This window comes from Enhydra lutris, unplaced genomic scaffold (assembly GCF_002288905.1).
Source record: "Enhydra lutris kenyoni isolate GAN:26980312 unplaced genomic scaffold, ASM228890v2 scaffoldscaffold41, whole genome shotgun sequence".
NCBI classification, from domain to species: Eukaryota; Metazoa; Chordata; class Mammalia; order Carnivora; family Mustelidae; genus Enhydra; species Enhydra lutris.
The window spans coordinates 387,933-411,506 of record NW_019154125.1 but is presented as its reverse complement, the minus strand read 5'-3'; the positions used below and the strand labels follow the sequence as shown (position 1 = coordinate 411,506).

The 23,574-nt window shown below is 36.1% G+C and overlaps 1 protein-coding gene across 2 annotated transcripts in view; it reads right to left on the bottom strand.

The window, feature by feature from the left end:
• The window catches only part of LOC111155372 (ADP ribosylation factor guanine nucleotide exchange factor 1), a 144,016-nt gene that overhangs the window by 43,446 nt on the left and 76,996 nt on the right, over positions 1-23,574 (bottom strand). For both annotated transcript variants that reach the window (XM_022515519.1, XM_022515518.1), the window contains exons 11-18: positions 14,643-14,742; positions 14,179-14,318; positions 13,964-14,072; positions 13,085-13,286; positions 6,486-6,597; positions 5,941-6,146; positions 5,592-5,676; positions 96-267 (exon numbers count right to left, since the gene is read on the bottom strand). In XM_022515519.1, the coding sequence (XP_022371227.1) occupies positions 96-267; positions 5,592-5,676; positions 5,941-6,146; positions 6,486-6,597; positions 13,085-13,286; positions 13,964-14,072; positions 14,179-14,318; positions 14,643-14,742 (1,126 nt within the window). The remainder of the gene's footprint in view (positions 1-95; positions 268-5,591; positions 5,677-5,940; positions 6,147-6,485; positions 6,598-13,084; positions 13,287-13,963; positions 14,073-14,178; positions 14,319-14,642; positions 14,743-23,574) is intronic.

The window sequence follows — 23,574 nt, the reverse complement described above, 5'->3', positions numbered from 1 at the left end:
ATAGTATCTGATTTTCTCTAAACCAAGTGAAAAACTCTTGGGAAACCTTATTTATCCTCCTGAACAATCAGAATTTAATTGATTTGGATACTTACTTTGCTTACTTGATTTTGTAGGGATTGTGAGTTCTTTTGTTTCTTTCATTGATATCTTTTTTCCAGCTATTTCATTATAGATAGCTGATAGGTACTCTTCAGGAAGGTCTTTACTGTCATTGATACCTCTATTCATCTTTATATATTGTTCCTTTGTCATTTTATTTTTAACCTAGAGAGGAAAAACCATTATAATTCTTAAAACTTACTTAAAATTACTCCTATTTTAAGAATATGTATACTCTTAGGAGAGAATTTATAAATACTTTGAGGACAGGAAGGGGAAAATATTCAACATGTATTAAAATGAAAAACAGTCCTAGAAAATGAAGGCAATATAGAAAAGACCTAGCCTGGCATATGCTAATACACCTTCTCAGACGGGCACACAAGTAATTTATAGTAAGAAAGAGGGAAATCAAATAATTAAACTATTTGTTTTTGCCCAAGGTTTAAGAGCTCTAGCTATAGTCTTTAAAGAAGGACCATGACAAATATTAAAACCATATGGTAGTAAAAAGATTCAAATCTAGGGGTGCCTGGGTGGCTCAGAGGTCTAAGCTAAGCCTCTGTCTTCGGCTCAGGTCATGGTCTCAGGGTCCTGGGATCGAGCCCCGCATTGGGCTCTCTGCTCAGCGGGGAGCCTGTTTCCCCTTTTCTCTCTGCCTGCCTCTCTGCCTGCTTGTGATCTCTCTCTGTCAAATAAATAAATAAAATCTTTAAAAAAAAATTCAAATCTTAGTTTGAGAAAACATAAATATGTTGTAATGATTTAAAAGCTGATTTTATATAACAGTGGATGCAAAGTAACAACTCAATTCATCTAAAATCAGATAACAATCTCCCTGACTGACTCAGCATGGCAAATGAATGTTAGGTGATCCAGGTGAAGTATCTTCTGAACATTCTGTCTTGTTAACAGTAATCTGAACAGGAATGTCTTGCACCATACCTTGATCAGTCTGTGGAATAATAATTTGTAGTTTATAAGATGTAGCCCTGTCACCAAACTTGAGAACTAGCACAGTCAAAATGTTTGTATCTCCAAAAACCCATCCAGGTCTTATGACGTCTCTGAAGATACAGGCATATCTGGGAGAAACTGTTTGGGTCCACACTACCACAATAAAGTGAGTCAAATAAATTTTTTGGCTTCCTAGTACATATAAAAGTTATATTACACTGTACTATAGTCTACTAAGTGTGCAATAGCATTATGTCTAAGAAAACAATGTACATACCTTAATTCAAAAATACTTTATTGCTAAAAAATACTAACCATCATCTGAACTTTCAATGGATCATAATCACTGATCACAGATCATCATAACAAAGGTAATAGTAATGAAAAAGTTTGATATATTGCGAGAATCACCAAAATGTGAGAGACATGAAATGAGCAAATGCTGTTGGAAAAATGGCGCTGACAGACTCGCTTGATGTAAGGTTGCCACAGACCTTCAATTTGTAAAAAACACAATTATCTGCAAAGTGTCATAAAGTAAAGCACAATAAAACGAGGTATGCTGACTATTTATTCAATTATATATATTCCCACCTTCTCCCATTAAAGAATTTAAGGCAACTCTAAAGATAAGACTCCTGTTAATTTATACAGTGCACAGAATAATAAGCAAGCCATAACTTTAAAAACTCATCTTCAGTCAGCACTTTAAAAAAAAAAAAAGTAAGTAAAAGAAGGTCATTTCTCCTGGAGTTCTGACAAATAATAAAAAATAATGACTCAGGGACACTAAAATAAAAGACCATACAAATGCTGCCAATAAGACACTAAAAGAAGATAAACATCACCTGGAGATCTTGAGCATGGCATATTGTTTTATACCATCATGCCAGAGACAAAAAGAAGTCTTGATAAAAATCTGAAGTAGCAGTACAATACACTGTGGGTCTGGGTTGGGAAGTGGGCATGGGAACTTTCAGAAGTGGGAGTAGGGAATACATGAATTTCAGATACCCTAAATAAACATATACATCTCAAACAGAACAATTCTGGCACAATGGGATTCTGAAAGTCAGATAAAACATAATCTTACTTTTCTTTTCCTGCTTATCTTTTATGGAACATTCCACTCTTTTGTTTTCATGTGCTTATATATTTTTTTAAAGATTTTATTTATTTGACAGAGAGAGAGAGATAGCAAGAGAGAGCACAAGACTGGGAGTAGCAGGCAGATGGAGAGGGAGAAGCAGGCTCCCCCCTGAGCAGGGAGCCCAACTCAGGGCTTGATCCCAGGACTCTGGGCTCATGACCTGAGCTGAAGGCAGGTGCTTAACTGACTGAGCCACCTAGGTGCCCTTCATGCGCTTATATTAAGCTGTGTTTAGTTTCAGTGTTTAAGTCACTTAAAGCCAATTGTTACTATGATGGAGATTAATACACACACACAAATTAAATGTGTTCTAAATATGCCTCAAGTTTTTAAAAAAATTCATTGATTCATACAATATATAAAAAATAGTCTAATTATAAATATTCTAGGTGAAAAAGAAACATAAATGACTTGGTTTAGATATTTTAACTCTGAAAACAAGTAAGAATGAAAAGACCTAGTTTTAAGGAATTCCTTTAAAGTTTACCTGTGTTCTTTAAAAATGATGTCATTTGTTATAGTTCATGTAATCTTGATGTAGTCTTGATGTAGTCAAAGCATATGGGGTCATGATTATGGGTTCAGTTCTCTAACTGAACTTTCCTTCATAGCAACTCATAAGCTCTTCACTAACTGCAGGCTGCATATCAGGACATGATGCCAGCCAGCAGCAGTCTAACAGGGAGTGGGGAGACTACAAGCAGTTACCACTGCTAGACCAGGACACCACGCACATGTTCTATGGACAGAAATAAGTGCCATGAAGACACAGAACTGTTCTCAAGTTGTTTCCTAACTGATCTGTGTTCAGAAACTTTTAACAATCTGGGTACTATTAAAGGACATTAAAGGATGTTTCAATATTTCCTCAAAACAAATTTCACCAGGATGTAGATATGTATGGGACGATATGACATAGATGCATATAATGCTGAAAACTCATTTACAGAACCAAATTCTTTAAAAAATATAACATTTGGGATGCCTGGGTGGCTCAGTCTGTTAAGCTGCTGCCTTCGGTTCAGGTCATGGTCCCGGGGTCCTGGGATGGAGTACCACATTGGGCTCCTTGCTCGGCGGGGAGCCTGCTTCTCTCTCCGCCTCTGCCTGCCACTCTGCCTGCTTGTGCACGCTCTCTCTCTCTGACAAATAAATAAAATCTTTTTATTTTTATATTTTTTATTTGTTTATTTTGAGAGAGAGAGAGAGAGAGACAGAGTGAGAGAGAAGGTTAGAGGGAGAAGCAGACTCCCCATGGAGCTGGGAGCCCGATGTGGGACTCGATCCCAGGGCTCTGGGACCATGACCTGAGCCGAAGGCAGTTGCTTAACCAACTGAGCCACCCAGGCGCCCAAATCTTTTTAAAAAATTTAAAAAAAATACAAATATAACATTTTAAAAATAAACAGGTGGTAGTGTATTGATCTGGACCAAAACACCAGACAGAAAACTCTGATATGAAGGTATTCAAGTAAGTCACCATCTGTAGACTGCCTTATAACACCATGGAAAAAAGCACACTGTGTAATATTAACCTGAAAGGGAGCTGCTTTAACTACACTCCCAGTAATATGCCAAGGGAAATTTTTGTTTTTTAAAGATTTTACTTATTTCTTTGAGAGAGAGAGAAAATGCATGTGACAAAGCACAAGTGAGCATGAGCAGGGGGAGAGGTGGTGGTGGGGAGTGGAGAGGGTGGGAAGAGGGAAAAGCAGATTTCCTTCTGAGAAGGGAACCCTATGTGGGGCTGGGATCATGTGGGTCCTGGGATCATGACCTGAGCAGAAGGCAAGAGCTTATCTGACTGAGCCACCCAGGCACCCTGCCAAGGGCAATTTTTAAATGATTAAAATAGTAAATGACTTTTTAAGAAATGTCTATATAAAATCAAATAAATCGCTGATAAATGCATAGCTGTTGCATGTAATGCAATACTTAACAGTAATTCTGCATATAATCCCCATCATACATTTGATATATACTTTCCATATCAACCCTGCCTTAAACGTCTCAAAACACACTCACAAAAATCCCTATATTGCAAAGTTTAATCTTAATCTTCAAATAAATTTTAATTTTTCCAAACCTCTAAGATTAGTAATAGTTTATTTCCTAAGAATAACAGATATCATTAGATGTTTATCCCTGAGAAGTATAATGAAATTCTTGCAAATAAATGAATTTATAAAGGTAATTTTCCCCCAAAGATATCAAAATATTGTTCTGAAACAAAGTATAAAATACCTAAAACTTTAAAAATAATTTTTTTTGCTAATGGATATCAGAAATCAAGTGACAGTTCCTTAATATTTAAGAAGGAGTTATGAATTTTAAGAGGGAAAATAATTATCTCAATATCCTAGATATCTAATATTTTTAAATTACTGTTAATTTTTAGGTGTAATGATATTGTGGTTATATTTAAATAGAGAATGTGTCTTTCAGAGATATACACTGAAATAAATACAGATGAAATGATATGACACCTGGATTTACTTCAAAATGATCTGGGAGACAGAGAGGATAGAGAATGAATAAGACCAGCCGTAGCTGGTAACTGTGGAAGCTGGGCGATGGTCACAATGAAGGATTCCCATACTAACCACTCTATTGCTTAAGTCTGAAATGTTTAAAAGAAAAAAAATAAAGTTTATGTAGTGTTTTTCCATATTGTAATAAGTATAAGCAAAAGAACTAATATACATATTCTTAAAATTTATCTTAAGCTTTATACAGCTATTAATCATGAGACAAATATAGACTTTTCAGGTATCTGAAAGTCTAAATAGAATTATTACCAAAAAACTTTTTTTTTTTTTTTTTTTTTTTTTTAAGATTTATTTATTTAGAGGCACCTGGGTGACTCAGTCAGTTAAGCATCTGCCTTTGGCTCAGGTCATGATCCCAAGGTCCTGGGATTGAGCTCCACAGTTGCTGTGGGGATCCCTGCTCAACAGGCAGTTTGCTTTTCACTCTGCCTCTCCTCCCTGCTCATGCTCTCATGTTCTCTTGCTCTCTCTCTCTTGCTCTCCTAAATAAAGTCTTAAAAATTTATTTATTTATTTATTTTGAGGTAGAGAGAGACAGAGAGCACGGGAGCACACCTGCATGAACTGGGGGAAGGGCAGAGGGAGACAAAAATCTTAGCAGACTCCCTGCTGAGCGTGGAAACTGACACAAGTCTCCACCTCAGGACCCTGAGGTCAGTACCTGAGCCAAAACCAGTGCCCCAGAAACCACATTTGTAAAATGAATACTACACCAAATTAAATACCCCAATTTGGTGACTGATTTCATTGAATAAGATTAAAATTTCAACTTGTACTTATTGAATTCAAAAGAACTTATTTAATTTGTACTATCTATTATACATTATACGTACCTGTGGACTGTGAAGATCTGTGGTCAGCATGATAATTGAATAAGCCAAAACATAAGCAGTATCTGCACTAGCAAAAAGGGTTTGTCTGGAAAAGTAAGTATATAATGTTATAAACTTCTTTGTACAGTTGCATTTAAATAAATTATCTCAAACCCCCATAATTTTCTCTTGCAGGATTTATGTTCTAGCTCATATTACAAGTGTTTTTATGGAATTGTCTTATCACTTCTAGATGCCAGACAATCTAAATTCTCTGGGTGTAAAAGATGATGAATCTTCTGATGCTCCCTACCACAGTGTCTTGGATATAGCTGGCAACCAATAAATACTTGAATTTGATCTTTCTTACCCTTGGTTGCATTCGAGGTATCTTGCAGCAAATTTTTCCATCAACCGATCGATTTTCTGAGCTTCCCCTGGAAGACGGAATCCTTCCAGAAACATACGGAGGGCTGAAACAAAGTCCTTTCCTGAAAAGTCATGTTGGTCCACAAATGCATACATGACTTCTTTGTTAAATTTATCATTATCTCCCAGGAACTCACCCACTTGAGTCTAAAGAACAAAAGATAAAAATACTGATATCAATGAAATGTTACATTTGCCACAAAGACATTTAAAGAATAGAAAAATCTATGATTCACAGGTTTTGACTACATGGTTAACTATTTCAAACATGAAACTAAAAATTAAACACACATGTTCATTATAAAAAGATATTCTTTTGAGTTTAGAAAATTAAAAAGCAAAATTAAGAATACCTAGGTTATTCTTTAATTTTTACTTACATACTTAGGAGGGCACTTTTAAAGGGGAAACAGTATGTATCATTATTAACTTAAAAAAGGAGTTTTACAGAGAACGTTAGAATTTTTTAAAAAATGGTATTCTTACAGAGTCTAATCTTTCCTCTTGATGTAAGAATTGGGCAATATCTTCAGGTGTAGTGCCAAGCATTCCCTGTTCTTGGAGGTACTGTATTCCTCTCTTTGGTTTCTTATTAAATCTAGATGATGTTAAAGTTAATAGAAACATTAGAAACAGAAAATCATTTGAAAAGAAGATCTTAAACTACAGTAAATTAATTTTCTAATACCACTTAGAAAATAGGTTATTTTATATAATCAATGCATGAATATGCAAAACATCACATTTTGCAAAGTTTTATTTTTCTTTTCTTAGAAAAGAGTCTAAAGCAAAAAGGCCATCTTTATCAATGATATGAACCATTTTACTATTTGAGATAATGTCATGTTGCAGATAAGCTCTGAGTAAGGATATAAATACTAAATACCTCATGCTTTTAATATTTATATTTTCCTTAATGCTCAAGTAATCTTGGTTCATTCCATATACACCCACTGATTAAGTCTAAGTTTTCTGCTTTTATATTTTTATTTATTTATTTTTAAATTTTATTTATTTATTTGAGAGAGAAAGAATGAGAGAGCAGGAGCATGAGAAGGAGAAGGGTCAGAGGGAGAAGCAGACTCCCCGGTGAGCAGGGAGCCCAACATGGGACTCGATCCCGGGACTCCAGGATCATGACCTGAGCTGAAGGCAGTCACCCAACCAAGCCACCAGGCACCCCAGTTTTCTGCTTTTAAAGAAATCTGGTGACTTTTTAAACAACAATCTGACAGCATTATTTCCTTTATTAAAATAATCCCTAGATACCTGATGTTTTCAAAGTCAAGTCCAAACTGACTAGATCGACAGACAAAATCTTTCTCAATACAGCTCTAGTTTATCTCATCCCCTCTCATCCATCTATTCCCACATATCCTAAAAGCAGAAAGCATTTCTGCAGTCGATTTCCTCAGTAAGTCCTTTACTTGCTCCATTCACTGTGGATTTCTCCTTCATGCTTACGGATCCAGTTCAAAGGTCCTTTCCTTGTATCCACATCATTTAGTTTCTACTTTTATTATACCACTAATTACTTTGGTGCCTCATCATCTGTCACCTGGGTAATGGTACTTAAATGGTTTTGCCATCTTCTGTTTTGCTCACATTCTAATCCATCCTTCGGGCAACTGGTGAAGAAATCTGTTGCTGCTCCTCCTCTGACTAAAAGCCTTCAATACTAATATGCCAAAGTCAAAAAAAACAAGATTAAAAACTTGTTTACATGGAGAATAAGGTCTTCTAGAATCCGGATCCAACTCAATGATCTCATTTCATCTCCTGTGACTGCCCCCCGACCCTGCCTCTGCCATGTGGCTCAATAGTCCTCAAATGTTTTTCTTCTCTGTGCTGCTGCACTTGTCATTTTGTCTAAAATGTCCTTACCTGTCCTGTCCTAATGATTCCTGTCAAGTCCTAATTCATACCGTAAGTCAAACATCTTACAATGTTTTTAATTTTAATTTTAAAATCAAACATTTTTCACTGAGATAGGCACAATCTCTGCTCTCTAGAAGCTCTCTCCCTAATAAAACAAACATGATTTTTTAAAAATTATAAAATTAAAAATGCAGTAACTAATGTATTGACAAGGTAAGATAGCACAAAAAAGGAAGTAACAAAGAGAGATGGTTGTGATATATTTCCTGAGGAAGGTGACTGTGAAACTGAGCTTTGAACAAGGACTACGTATTTCATAAAAAGAAAAAAAAAAAAAACATCTCAGAGAGGAAGGGGGTCATTCTAACACATGGAAGCATAAAACAGCACGACATTATAACAAACAGCTCTGCGTTGTTGGAAGGAAGAAGTGAGCTAAAGAAGTGGCAGGTGATGAAGCTTAGAGTCCAGCAAGCAGACCTATATCATGAAGGGTACTATATATCCTATTATAAGAAGCTGTGACTTTATTCTTTAAAAGCAAAGGGGGGATAGAAACAGAAACACAGATCTCTCATTCAAGAGAGATCACTCTAATTAAGTGTAAGAAAGACTACAGAATAAGTAAGATCAAAGAAAGGTAGGCCAATTAAAAGATTACATGAGTCAAGGCAAGAAATGGTGCTGGTTTGACTTGCGAGAACAACCGTGGGAGATGGAGAGAAGAGATACATAGCACAGATATTTAGGAGGTACATTCAACAGGATTTACTGACAGATTAGGTACAAGGGGAAAAAAATCTAAGTAACTCCCAGGATTCTAGCTTACAAATTTGGTAGCAAGCTGGGGTTACTAGCCTAAGTAAGAAATACAGAAACAGAAGTTTTCTATTTGTCTTTTGTTTTTGGTAAGAGTATTAGAGGTTGATTATGGAGAGAATTGAAACTGATAAATTTTTATGTTATGGACACACTGAGTGTGAGAACCTAAGCAATACCCAACAGAGATGTCCAACGCGCAATTAGAGACATGCGTCTAGACTTCAGTAGAGGTATTTATGCTTAAAGGAACACTTGAGAGTGGTGACATGCTAGCACATACAGTAGCTGAAGCCCTGAAAAAGAACATGATCATCTAGGAGAAATTACAAAGTAAGAAAAGAGCTGTGGGACAGAACTCTGGAAATGCTAAGCTGTATGCAGGAGATAAACAGCCCACAAGAAGACTGAGATGGCATGGTCAGAATGGCAAGAAGAACAAGACAGAGCGGTGCTACAGTCACGAAAGAGTGTAATGAGAGCATAACAACATGAAAGCATTCTCACTAAAGTATGAAGCAGAGATCAAGTCCAGGGGCAGAAAGGCTGACTAGAGACTAAGAAGACCTCCACTATGAAGTCCTATGATGACTCCAACGCAGTCCCCAAGTACTTCAAATAGAGTTATCATATCTTGGCAGCACTCTGTATGTGATTATGGACAATACATGGTATTATTTTGGAAAACCATTTTTGCCCATATTTAGGCTATAATCTCAAATACAAGAACCAACGGTTTCATTGTTCTTGGCATACAGACCCAAACACCAAATATATGTTTGCTGAGTAACAATTTGCTAAGAATTTCAATATGAATATCTGATTACACATACTAGACCTTGAATCCCTCAGAAGCCATGGCTCTTTCATTCATCAAGTTTCCCTAGGACCCTGCATAATGTCAGGAACAGATGGGACTTTGATAAATATTGACTGAAAAATTGGAATGAATGAACTATTAATGGCTATTTCCTGAGGCAATTTTGTGAGATTTTATACAATAAACATGTATACATTGTCCTTTTTTTTTTTTTAACATTAACAATAAAAAAATGGAACCTGAACATTCACCAAAAGGTACTGTTTAAGAGTCAGGAAAAAATGCTTTATAGAAGTAGCAAACCAATATACAAGGGAATTTTTAATAGCTTATAATAGCTAGATCCACAGAGAAATGTCAGCAACTTCATTTTTTCTTTCAGCTTCTCTTTGAAAGACATGGATTAAGGAGAATTTCAGACCAATATCACTGATGAATATGTATGCTAAGATTCTCAACAAGATCCTAGCAAACAGGATCCAACAGCACATTAAAAAGATTATCCACCATGACCAGGTGGGATTCATCCCTGGGTTACAAGGATGGTTCAACATTCGCAAATCAATCAATGTGATACAACAAATCAATAAGAGAGAAGAACCACATGGTCCTCTCAATTGATGCAGAAAAAGCATTTGACAAAATCCAGCATCCGTTCCTGATTAAAACGCTTCAAAGTATAGGGATAGAGGGAACATTCCTCAACTTCATCAAATCTATCTATGAAAGACCCATAGCAAATATCATCCTCAATGGGAAAAAGCTTGCAGCCTTCCCGTTGAGATCAGAACACGACAAGGATGCCCACTCTCACCATTCTTGTTCAACATAGTATTAGAAGTCCTAGCAACAGCAATCAGACAACAAAGAGAAATAAAAGGTATCCAAATTGGCAATGAAGAAGTCAAACTCTCTCTCTTCGCAGATGACATGATTCTTTATATGGAAAACCCAAAAGACTCCACCCCCAAACTACTAGAACTCATACAGCAATTCAGTAACGTGGCAGGATACAAAGTCAATGTACAGAAATCAGTGGCTTTCTTATACACTCACAATGAAAATACAGAAAGGGAAATTAGAGAATCGATTCCATTTACTATACCACCAAGAACCGTAAGATACCTGGGAATCAACCTAACCAAAGAGGTAAAGGATCTGTACTCGAGGAACTACAGAACACTCATGAAAGAAACTGAAGAAGACACAAAAAGATGGAAGACCATTCCATGCTCTTGGATCGGAAGAATAAACATTGTTAAAATGTCTATACTGCCTAGAGCAATCTATACTTTTAATGCCATTCTGAACAAAATTCCACCAGTATTTTTCAAAGAGCTGGAGCAAATAATCCTAAAATTTGTATGGAATCAGAAGAGTCCCCGAATTGCTAAGGAAATGTTGAAAAACAAAAACAAAACCGGCGGCATCATGTTTCCTGATTTCAACCTTTACTACAAAGCTGTGATCACCAAGACAGCATGGTATTGGCATAAAAACAGACACATAGACCAGTGGAACAGAGTAGAGAGCCCAGATAGGGACCCTCAACTCTATGGTCATATAATCTTCGACAAAACAGGAAAAAATATACAGTGGAAAAAAGACAGTCTCTTCAATAAATGGTGCTGGAAAAACTGGACAGCTATATGCAGAAGAATGAAACTCGACCATTCTCTTATACCGTACACAAAGATAAACTTGAAATGGATAAAAGACCTCAACGTGAGACAGGAATCCATCAGAATCCTAGAGGAGAACATAGGCAGGAACCTCTTCGATATCAGCCACAGCAACTTCTTTCAAGATATGTCTCCAAAGGCAAAGGAAACAAAAGCGAAGATGAACTTTTGGGACTTCATCAAGATCAAAAGCTTCTGCACAGCAAAGGAAACAGTCAACAAAACAAAGAGGTAACCCACGGAATGGGAGAAGATATTTGCAAATGACAGTACAGACAAAAGGTTGATATCCAGGATCTATAAAGAACTCCTCAAACTCAACACACGTAAAACAGACAATCATATAAAAAAAATGGGCAGAAGATATGAACAGACACTTCTCCAATGAAGACATACAAATTGGCTATCAGACACATAAAAAAATGTTCATCATCACTAGCCATCAGGGAGATTCAAATTAAAACCACACTGAGATACCACCTTACACCAGTTAGAATGGCCAAAATCAGCAAGACAGGAAACAACATGTGTTGGAGAGGATGTAGAGAAAGGGGAACCCTCTTAGACTGTTGGTGGGAATGCAAGTTGGTGCAGCCTCTTTGGAGAACAGTGTGGAGATTCCTCAAGAAATTAAAAATAGAGCTTCCCTATGACCCTGCAATTATACTACTGGGTATTTACCCCAAAGATACAGATGTAGTGAAAAGAAGGGCCATCTGTACCCCAATGTTTATAGCAGCAATGGCCACCATCGCCAAACTGGAAAGAATCAGGATGCCCTTCAACGGACGAATGGATAAGGAAGATGTGGTCCATATACACTATGGAGTATTGTGCCTCCATCAGAAAGGATGAATACCCAACTTTCGTAGCAACATGGACGGGACTGGAAGAGATGATGCTGAGTGAAATAAGTCAAGCAGAGAGAGTCAATTATCATATGGTTTCACTTATTTGTGGAGCATAACAAATAGCATGGAGGACAAGGGGAGATGGAGAGGAGAAGGGAGATGGAGAGGAGAAGGGAGTTGAGGGAAATTGGAAGGGGAGATGAACCATGAGAGACTATGGACTCTGAAAAACAACCTGAGGGTTTTGAAGGGGCGGGGGGTGGGAGGTTGGGGAAACCAGGTGGTGGGTATTAGGGAGGGAACGTATTGCATGGTGCACTGGGTGTGGTGCAAAAACAATGAATACTGTTACGCTGAAAAGAAATAAAAAAAAAATTAAAAAAAAAAAGAAAGATATGGGTTATTAGAGGAATGAAAGCAGCATGGTACTATTTGGATAGAAGACAGTCCAGGAGCAGGCTGATGCCACTTGGCTTAGTGGGAAAACTTTGTAAGATCTGGGTCTGGTAGAGTAGCCAGGTTGGAAAAGGAGGTCATTACCTTACCAACATATAAAATTGAAATTGGTGACAATGGATCAATAACAAGAGTAGCACATTTGTAATCCAACAGGAGAAAATATAAAACCTATAAAGAAGCAATGTTAGCTAGCTATTAGAAATTTCATACTGTAAATTTTTTGACTTCTCATCTGCTTAGGAAATACAATTGGGGAATTTTATAACTGAGCTATCAACTGAACAATGTAAAACTACTGAGCTGATATTCACCAACAGCATGTAAGGTATGCTGCAAAATTAATTTAATGTGCATTATAAACGTCTCTTGGGCTAGACTGCAATGAATGAGGAGAGCTGAATAAGAAGCCACCAGAAGTCTTGGATACAGGAGACCTCTGCCCAATTTACTCATTGAAAGGTGGTAATGAGAAGGGAACAGAAATATTCCAAAGATGTAGAGAAACCCAGGGCAAGGATGATACAGTACTAGCAGAAGAATATTCAGTAACATTTCTTCCTAAAATTGGACACTCACAAATCTATTCCTTGTTCTATTATTTCTTTTTGTTGTTTTAGGACTTCAAATTGTTCTGGATTATCAGTGCCAGACATCTGCGTACTGTAGCTGCCTATTCCTGATGATGATGTTGACTCCAGGGAATTCAAACTTCCGTATCTGTTTATTGTCTCAGGGTGTTTGATTTCACTTGTCTCTTGCTCTAACGGTTTTTCTTGACCTGTAAGTAGAAAGACTGATACAGTAAATTAATCTCTCAAATATGTAAAAGGTTAAAAAAAAACTGTCAAGGCAAGATATTTCAATGTTTCTTAGATAACTATGCAATACCTGGAAAATAATGAGTGCTATCACAGATAAAATACTCTGATATTAAAACACACTGGAATTAGAATATGTACAATGTGCACTATTAAAAGTTCTTTTTGCAGTTGCAGGGCTAAGTAGCCACTGGGTTTCTGCTCTCAGTTCATGCCTCATGAGAAATAATTTTCCCTCAAAAGACTCTTGACTTATGGAATACCAGGGTAGCCCAGTAGCTATGAGCTTTTCTCCTAGTAAGGGTAAATGTCAAATATAGGTGAACAATTCAATCTTAAATATCTTGGCTTGTGTAAGTTTTCTTCTATAACTATCTTTTTAAAAAGCTGCATAAATATGCTTCCCTTTAACATATTATTCAAGTATTTCTAGGAAGATTTAGAAGAAAAAAGTTTGGATAACTAAGTTGGAAATTCCTAATTTTAAAGCTAATATTTAACTCATACAGAATGCTTTCTTTATCAGCTAAATGAATAGAGAGGTCACAAAACTGGCCTAAAGCCAACTGGAACTATCCTCTTCAAAACACCATTCACTTGAAATGACAAAGAATTAAAACTCAAAATATCACCTTACCAAGAGTTGTCTGAGAGTTGGGATTCACATACTGATCCTTACTCCATTCAACCATACACTTCAAAATGGACACTAAACATTCTAAACCTTTTTTCCTCAGGCTCAATTCCTACAAAATAATTCATAAAAAGAATAAAAACAAAAAGTTCTTTTAAGAAAACACATAGCTCTTCCTTGACCAAGTTTAAATTTGAAAATGCTTTTAAAGTTCTTACCTGAACATTACTCATACCAAGTTCTTGACTGCCCCGTCCTTGAGCAATTTTTGATAGATCATTTACTAGTCTTTCAAATATATTCGCTGCATTTAAATCACAGTCATAATTTACATAAATATCCACTACACTCTGAGCATCTGTAACAATATAATATATTACTTTTTTAAAAAGGCATCAAGTAAGTAAGTATATTTTGGACTTTTAAATAGTTTTTTTTTTTTTTTTTTTAAAAAAGATTTTATTTGTCAGACAGAGAGAAAGAGAGAGAGAACAAGCTGGGGGAACGGCATATGGAGAGGGAGAAGCAGGCTCCCCACTGAGCAATGAGCCAGATATAGGACTGAATCCCAGGACCCTGAGATTATGACCTGAAACTAAGGCAGCCGCTTTACTGGGGAGCCACCCAGGCATCCCTTAAATATCTCTTAATAAGGAAAGATAATAAAGATAATTTCAAATACCTGCACAGATCCTTGTCAATGTCTGAATAACCATCCATTTGTGGTCAAATGAGCTGGTAGAAGTTTCCAAAATGTACAGGAAAATTTCTTTAAAGAACACCTGTGATTAGGGAAAAACCTCTGTTTAAAATATTATTTGTAATGCATATATGTGATCACTTTAAATACCCCAAAGCTGTACAGCAGAGATTAGGACCCAGGCTCCTCTGGGTTCAACTCCTTTTGAGTTCTATCTCTGAAACATCAGTACTAAGCTAACTTGGGTGTGTGACTTAAACTGAGCCCTCATAGTAGGGAGTACTGAACTTCACATTGTTTTGTTTGCTATCACACAGCCACTACACAGGAAATCTGCAAAATCCTCTGGTAAGAATTTCATGAACATATTTACAAAACCAATGTAATTCATACTTCACTTTTTAAACCCCCAAAGATTATAAATTTATTTATCAGTTATGTTTTTCTGATGTTATAACAGGTGCCTAATTTTCCTAAATTTAAATATATCTAATGCACTAATCCACACAATAAAAAAAAATTTTTTTAAAGATTTTACTTATTTATTTGGCAGAGAGAGACACAGCAAGAGAGGGAACAAAAGCAGGGGGAGTGGGAGAGGGAGAAGCAGGTTTCCCCGAGGAGCAGGGATCCCAATGTGGGGTTTGATCCCAGGACCCTGGGATCATGACCTGAGCTGAAGGCAGACACTTAACAAATGAGCCACCCAGGTGACCCCAATAAAAATATCCTCTTATACTATGATATTTTTATAATTACTCACATAGTGGAAATCTTTACTATCTGAAAACAACAAGCTATTTCTTACTATTCTTTACACCAAATGATGTCAAATAAAAAGGAGTTAACCCAATTAAGTAAATTACAACTTAAAAGCTAAGAAAGGGGGCGCCTGGGTGGCTCAGTGGGTTAAAGCCTCTGCCTTCAGCTCAGGTCATGGTCCTGGGGTCCTGGGATCGAGCCCCGCAGCAGGGAGCCTGCTTCCTGCTTCCCTTCCTCTCTGTCTGCCTGCCTCTCTGCCTGCTTGTGATCTGTCTGTCAAATAAATAAATAAAATCTTTAAAAAAAAAAAAAGCTAAGAAAGAGTTTCTACATTCAAATTTATTTTGGAAAAGTGACTGATTTAAGAAGGGATGACTCAAAAAGAAAACCAAAAGCCACATGTTAAAATTTAGGGAGCTTATATGTTCCAGAAATGCATACTGATAACATGAGGTGACTAATGTCTTTCTCCCTCCTAACTGGGTGAGGTACCCTTGAAATGTGCTTTTCGTTCACAAAATCCAACAAATTTCTATTACTTTCTTAATGTCAGCAGCATTTTCCACAAGAGCATAACTTTTTAAGAAGGTAGGGACCAGGTCTTTCTGGCTAAGCACTGTATCCACAGTGCATAGCATACGGCAGCTGTTCAATAAATATTTACGATCACATTTCCTAAACACTGCCCCTAGGCAACCGCTGCAGCCAACTCAGAGATGCATGACAATATCTGAGGGAAAATTCAGAAGAAATATACATCTGTTGAATACCTCACAAGACTGCTCAGTTTCAACATTAGATCATATTACATTCCTTTCAGTGACATTAGTTTCACAAACCTGAGTTTTAGTGATTGCTATGATAAGGGGCAGGGACTGCATTAAAGTCAATGAGGACTAAGAAATAACGGCAGCAGTATCCAAGTGGATTCCAAGGTCTGAGGAGGTGGGCAGTGTCCAACAGGCACGTACATTTCAGTAGTCAAGTAACTATGACTACTTAATAATGAAATAAAAACATCATTTAAAAAAATTTATCTGTATTATTTTTCTTCAAATGGAGACTACATTGTTAAGACAAATTATTTGTTAAAACTGTTGGGTACTTCTTTTAGCACAAGTACACTGTGAAAAGATTAGAAACTGTAAAGGTACCATGAATCAAGAAAGTTTGCCTCCTTGCTGTGAAAGCAAGGGGCAGTGGACAGGACACTTGCTGAGGCCAGAGAGCATGGGTGGCTGCAGTGCCCCCCTGTCCCTTGTCTGAGGCTGGTGAGCACAAGCACATGTGGCATTCTCTTGCACCCAATCTAAACTCAGCAAACACAAAGATGTTTGCCACAGCACTGCTGAAATCCACGGGCACTGCCTTTTTGAAGTCTGAAGGCAGCAAGGGTGCCCCTTCCCTGACATTCTCCAGCTGCCTTACTACAGCCAGTGAGTGTGTGCAATCCACAGAGGAGATATCACTTGATTGCCTGGCCCTGGTGGCCAAGAGAGCTGGCATTCAGAGCAACATGGGAATGTAACAATCAGAAAGACTTCTTGGCATGCCACCATCCATAGGGCATTGCACAGACAGCAAACTGAGACACAACAGGTCTTCCTGTAAAAAAGCTCTATTTACTTAGCTCTACTTACTTAGCCTGAGAATAGGCTTCATGTCTCCTTCACCTCTAGAGGTGAAAAAGGTGCTCCCAGGGACTGTAAACAGGAAGAAGCCATGTTTTGCACCTCCCCTGGCCTTGCTACAATTAGACCAGGCTTCCAACAAAGGAGCTTCTGCACTTCCCTGGGGTAAGGATTTTTGTCACTGTCACAAAAGGGACATCTCCAGATCTCCTAATCTGGAGAATAGGACTGTATATATCTGCATATTTAAAAGTAGCTGCCTGAGGGAGTGGCTTCCAAATAGCCTGAAACTAGGTGCTAAATGAGATTCCTCCCCAGGGATCACTGACAGGACAAGGCACATCCACAACAACAGATGCGTAGCAAGAATAAATGAGGGGTCTGGATAATCACAAAGGTTCCAGGGACAGCCAAGAGCCAGGGCAAGTTTGAATGAGAAGGATCATTACCTGCACAAGGCCACTTCCTGAAAACAGAGAGGTACCTGTTTCACCCAATACACAGAAACAGAGTCAAGCAAAATGAGGAAACAGAAATAGATTTCAAACAAAAAACCAAGACAGAAGCTCAGAAAAAGATCTTAATGATATGCATATAAGTGATCTACATGATAAAGAATTCAAAGTAATGGTCATAAGGATGCTCACAGAATGTGGTACAGGAATGGATGAGAACTTTAAGACAGAAAATGAAATAGCAAACAAGTCAAAGAGCTAAGGAACACAGTTAACTGAACTGAAAAATACACTTGTGGGATTCAACAGAGACTGAACCAAACAGGTAAGGACCAGTGATCTACCAATCAGGGCAGTAGTCCCAAAAGGAGAAGAGTGAGAGAAAGGGGCAGAAGACTTATATGAAGATTTAATGGCTAGAAATTTCCCTGAGGGAAAGAAACAGACATCTAGGTCCAGGAAGCCTAAAGAGTTACAAATGAGATGAATTCAGAGAGGTCCACACCAAGACACATTATAATTAAAATGTCAAAAGTTAAAGATAAAGAAAAATCTTAAAGCAGCAAGAGAAAAACAACTAGCTGTGTACAAGGAAAAACCCGTATCAAGAGATAATCTGAGCAGAAACTGTGTGGCCAGAAGGGAGTGACATGAGATATTCAAAGTGGTGAAAGGAAAAAAAAAACTTCCAACCCATACTCTAACAAGCAAGGTTATCATCTGGATTTCAAGGAAGGACAGAGTTTTCCAGACAAGCAAAACCAAAGGAGTTCATTATAATTAAACTGTCTTTATAAGTAATATTAACAAGACTTCTTTCAGCTGAACAGAAATGATACTAATAAACAAGAAAACATACAATAGTAAAAATCTCACTATAAAAGGCACATTATAGTACAGGTAGTAAATGAATCACTTCTAAAGCTACAAATAAAGTTAAAAAAACAAAAGTAGTAAAATTAAGTAAAACTACAATAATTTAGTTAAGGGCTACATAAAATAAAAAGATGTAAAAAGCACTACATCAAAAACATAAAATGGGGAGGGAGTAAAAATGCATTTTAGGAGTGTGTTCAAATTTAAGTTGTGATCAACTTAAAATAAACTGATATCTACACAACTTAAAATAAACTGATACCTACACAGGGAGATAAATCTGAACCTCACCATATCCACAAACCAAAAATTTGTAGTAAATATACAAAACAAAATGAGAAAGGAATCTAACCATAATGCTAAAAAAAAAAAAGTCATCAAACCACAATGCAAGAGAAAAAGAGAAAGGAATAGAACAGTCAGGGAAAAAATTAACAAACTGGCAGTTAAGTATTTACCTATCAATAATTACTTCAAATGTAAATGGACTAAATGCCCTAATCAAAAGATATATATAATGGCTGAATGAATGAAAAAACAAGACACATCTATATTACTTCCTACATGAGACTCATTCTTCAGACGTAAGAACACATACAGACTTCAAAGTGAAAGAATGGAAAAGCTATTCCATGCAAAGGGAAGTGAAAAGAAAGCTATATTCATATCGGACAAAAAAGACTAAAACAAAGACAGTAATAAAAGATAAAGAGGGGCAGTAAATAATGATAAAGGGGTCAGTCCAGCAAGAAGATAGAATACTGATATATGCGCCATACATAGAAGCACTGAAATATATAAGGCAAATACTAACAGACCTAAAGAGAGAAACTGACAGCAGTACAGTAAGAAAAGTTCAATCCTCCACTTATATGAAAGGATAAATCATCCAGACAGAGTATCAGTAAGGAAAAATTAGTCTTAAATAACCCATTAAACCAGATGGATTTAATAGATGTACAGGTAACCCTTGAAAAACATGGGTTTGAACTATGCAGTCCAACTTATATTTGGATTTTTTTTCTTCAAGTTTTTTTTTTTTAATTCCAGTTAGCTAACATACAGCGTAAAATTAGTTTCAGGTGAAGAATTTAGTGATCCATCTTTTACCTACAACACCCAGTGCTCATTGCTACTAGTGATCTCCTTCACCCATCACACATTTAACCCAACCCCCTCCAGTAACCCTCAGTTTGGTCTCTATAGTTTGTTCTGGTTTGCCTCTCTTTCTCTCTTTTCTTTCCCATATTTTCATCTATTTTGTTTCTTAAATTCCACATATGAGCAAAATTATATGGTACTTGTCTTTCTCTGACTTACTTTGCTTAGTATAATACTCTCTAGCCCCATCTTATGCGGATTTCTTTTGATAAATATAGTACAGCACTGTAAAGATATTTTCTCTTATGATTTTCTTAATGTTTTTTCTCTAGCTTACTTTATTGTAACACAGTATATCATACATACAATATACAAAATATATGTTGATCGACTGTTATCCGTAAAGGCTTCCAGTCAATAGTAGGCTATTAGTAGTTAAGTTCTGGAAGAGTCAAATAGTTAACATGAATTTACAACTATGCAGGAGGTCAGTGTCTCGAACCCTGTATCATTCAAGTGTTAACAGTATGCAGAACCCCAAAACAGAATGTACATCCTTCTTAAATGCACATGGAACACTCTCCAGGACAGATCAATCACATTTTAGACCACAAAACAAGTCTCAATAAATTCAAGAAGACTGAAATCATATCAAATACCGTTTTCAAACACAATGGTTTAAAATTAGAATTTACAAGAAGAAAAACTGAAAAACTACAAATAAGTGGAGATTAAGCAACACATTACTGAACAACTGAGTCACAGGAGAAATAAAAAACTACCTTGAGATGAATGAAAACAAATACAACATACCAAAATCTGTAGGATGCAGCAAAAGTGGTCCTAAGAGGGGAATCATTGCAATACAAGTCTACTTCAAGAAACAAGAGAAATCTCAAATGAACAACTTACTTTCCACCTAAAGGAATTGAAAAAAGAATACATGGAACCTAAACTTAGGAAGGAAATAATAAAGATCAGAGTGGAAATAAATGAAAGAGAGACTAAAAAGACAATAGAAAAGATCAAAAAACAAAGAGCAGATTCTCTGGAAAGACACACACATTGACAAACCCTCAGGCTGCCTCACCAAGAAAAAAGAGACAGGGCTCAAACAAAATCAGAAATGAAATAGGAGATTACAGCTGATTGCACAGATATAAAAAGGATGACAAAAGACTACTATGAACAATTATATACCAACAAATGGAACAACCTAGAAGAAATGGATGAATTCCTAGAAACATACAATCTTCCAAGAATGAATCAGGAAGAAAGAGAAAATCTGAATAGACCAATGACTGGTAAGGAGATTCAATCAGTAATCAGTCTCTTCAATCACTGGTATCGGGCAAACGGACAGCTGTACGTAAAATGAAACTGAACCACTATCTTATACCATATACAAAAATTAATTCAAAATGGATTAAAGACTTGTCTGTAAGACCTTTAACCCTAAAACTCCTAGAAAAAAATATAGGTGGTAAACTTGTTGATATCTGTGTTAGTGATGTCTATTTGGATCTGATTCCAAAGGCAAGGGAAACAAAATCATTAGTAAACAAATGAGACTACATCAAACTAAACAGCTTCTGCACAGCAAAGGAAACCATTAATGAAATGAAAAGGCAATCTACTAAATACAAGACGTCTGCAAATCATATATTTAATAAAGATTAATATCTAAAATATATAAAGAACTTACACAACTCAAGAGCAAAACAAAACAAAACAAAAAATCGATTAAAAAATAGGCAGAGGATATGAACAGACATTTTTCCAAAGGAGACAAATACAGATGGCCAATAGGTACATGAAAAGGTGCTCAAAATCACTATTCATCAAGGAAATGCAAATCAAAGCCACAATGAGATATCACCTTACACTTGTCAGGATGGCTATTACCAAGAAGATAAGAAATAACAAGTGCTGATGAGGATGTAGAGAAAAGGGAAATCTTGTGCACCACTGGTGGGGATATAAACTGATACAGCCACTATGAAAAACAGTATGGAGGTTCCTCAAAAAATTTAAAAATAGAGTTACTATATAATCATAATCATAATCATAAGCAATCCCACTAATGGGTATCTATACAATGAAATGAAAACACTAATTTGAAGAGATGCCTATGTTTACTGCAGCATTATTTACAATAGAGAATATATGGAAACAGCCTCAGTGTCTATGAATGGATCAAGAAGATATTATATATATGTACAACAGAACACTACTCAGCCACAGAAAAGAATTCAAATCTTGTCATCTGCAACAACATGGATGAAACTTGCAAGTATTATGCTAAGTGTAAAGGCAGAAAAAGACAAATACTGCCATGATTTCACTTACACTTGGAGTCTTAAAAACAAAAAAGAAACAAAGCTCCGACTCACAGAGAACAGGCTGGTGGCAGACAAAGGGGTGAGGACGTGGAGGTTCTAAATGGGTGCAGGGGATTAAGAGGTATAAACTCCCAGTTATGAAACAAGTCATGGGATGTAATACACAGTGTGGGGAATAAAGTTAATAATCTTGTATTAACTTTGTGAGATAGCAGATGGTAACTAGATTTATTGCACTGATCATCCTGTAATGTACACAAATGTTGAATCCTTACATTGTACACCTGACACTAATATAATACTGTTAAATCAGTTATACTAAACAAATAAAAAAGAAAGTTTAGAACTCTCCAAATTGTGGACTAAATAAAACTCCTAGATTTGGAGAAAGAGGAAAATAAAAACTTTAGCTACTTTGAGTTATGAAATTGTACTAGTAAGCAACAGCCTACAATTGTAATTTAAGACATCATGCCCATCAACAGGGGCTCTAAAAAAACCCCAAACTTTTAAAGATTTATAGAGCACCTAAAATGTAATACGTGTAGAATAAGAGTATCAAAGACACTTTGTCTGCAAGTATTTTCTTGAAAAGTTGTGCAATTAACAATTTTCTGATACAGACATGTAAATTAATGTCTATGGAAAAATAACATTATCGAAACTCTGAACTGAACACTCTTATAAAATGAATACACATGTAATAACAATCTCAACACTGCTTTGCAAATTTAGATTTTCTTATGTCGGCTTTGCTTTCTACAACTAGAACACAGCTTATCTTGCATTTGAATATGTGTAGCATTTTTCAAAAGCAATCTACACTTGCCTTGTCTGATCCTCATGCTTTCCATAAGGGACAAAGGAGAGTGAAATAAAACTTATTTCTTTAAACACACAGAGCGATATTACAATAATTTTGTAATGAGAATCTACCATGTGAGGACAAAATTTCTTACCAATATTTCCTTTAAATTTCTTACCAGTATTTCCTTTAAATTTGTGCTTCCAAAAGTTTTATACATCAAATTTAATCTACAAAATAATAATCCCAATTTATATGACTTCTGTGATATCTGGTTCTTCAATTTATATTTCACAGTCTACTAAAACGTACTTAAAGAAGTTGAGTCTCCGTGTTCAGAAGTCTCTAACTAAATGAATGTAGTCTTCTAAAATTATCTAATGGCAATTTAAATGCTTCATCATCACATGAAAGATTTTTGGGTTAGTAAGGAAGCAAAAGGTCCAAAAGTTTTTTAAAAATCTTTTAATTGTAATGCCTGAAGATAATGAGAAGAATTATCAAAAAATAGCAACTGTTCCTAATTAAATGTCTCCCATTATTTTGACAACCGTAAGACAAATTAAAATTTGACAATATATATGTACCAGAAATTGTTTCCTGTTCAAAATTTGGCCTCATTTATGAATCTTTAACTTAAAATACTAAGGCCTTATTCTTATTCCCATAATATTCCATGTGAATTTTAATAGATATTGTAGAACATTAGTAATTAAGTATAGTAAGATTGTTTCACCCACCTCAAATCTCTGGGAAATGATAATTTATCATTTGCACATTTGAAAAATAATACAAAGCAAAATTAAAATTCCAAACTCCTAAAATAAAACACTAAAAATGTAATCCTTCTTAATAGCCTCTTTAAAGTACCCGAAACTTAAACGGCTTAAAACCATGTAGATAAAGTATATATTTAAAGCTTTCTTTTAAGATAACCAAATT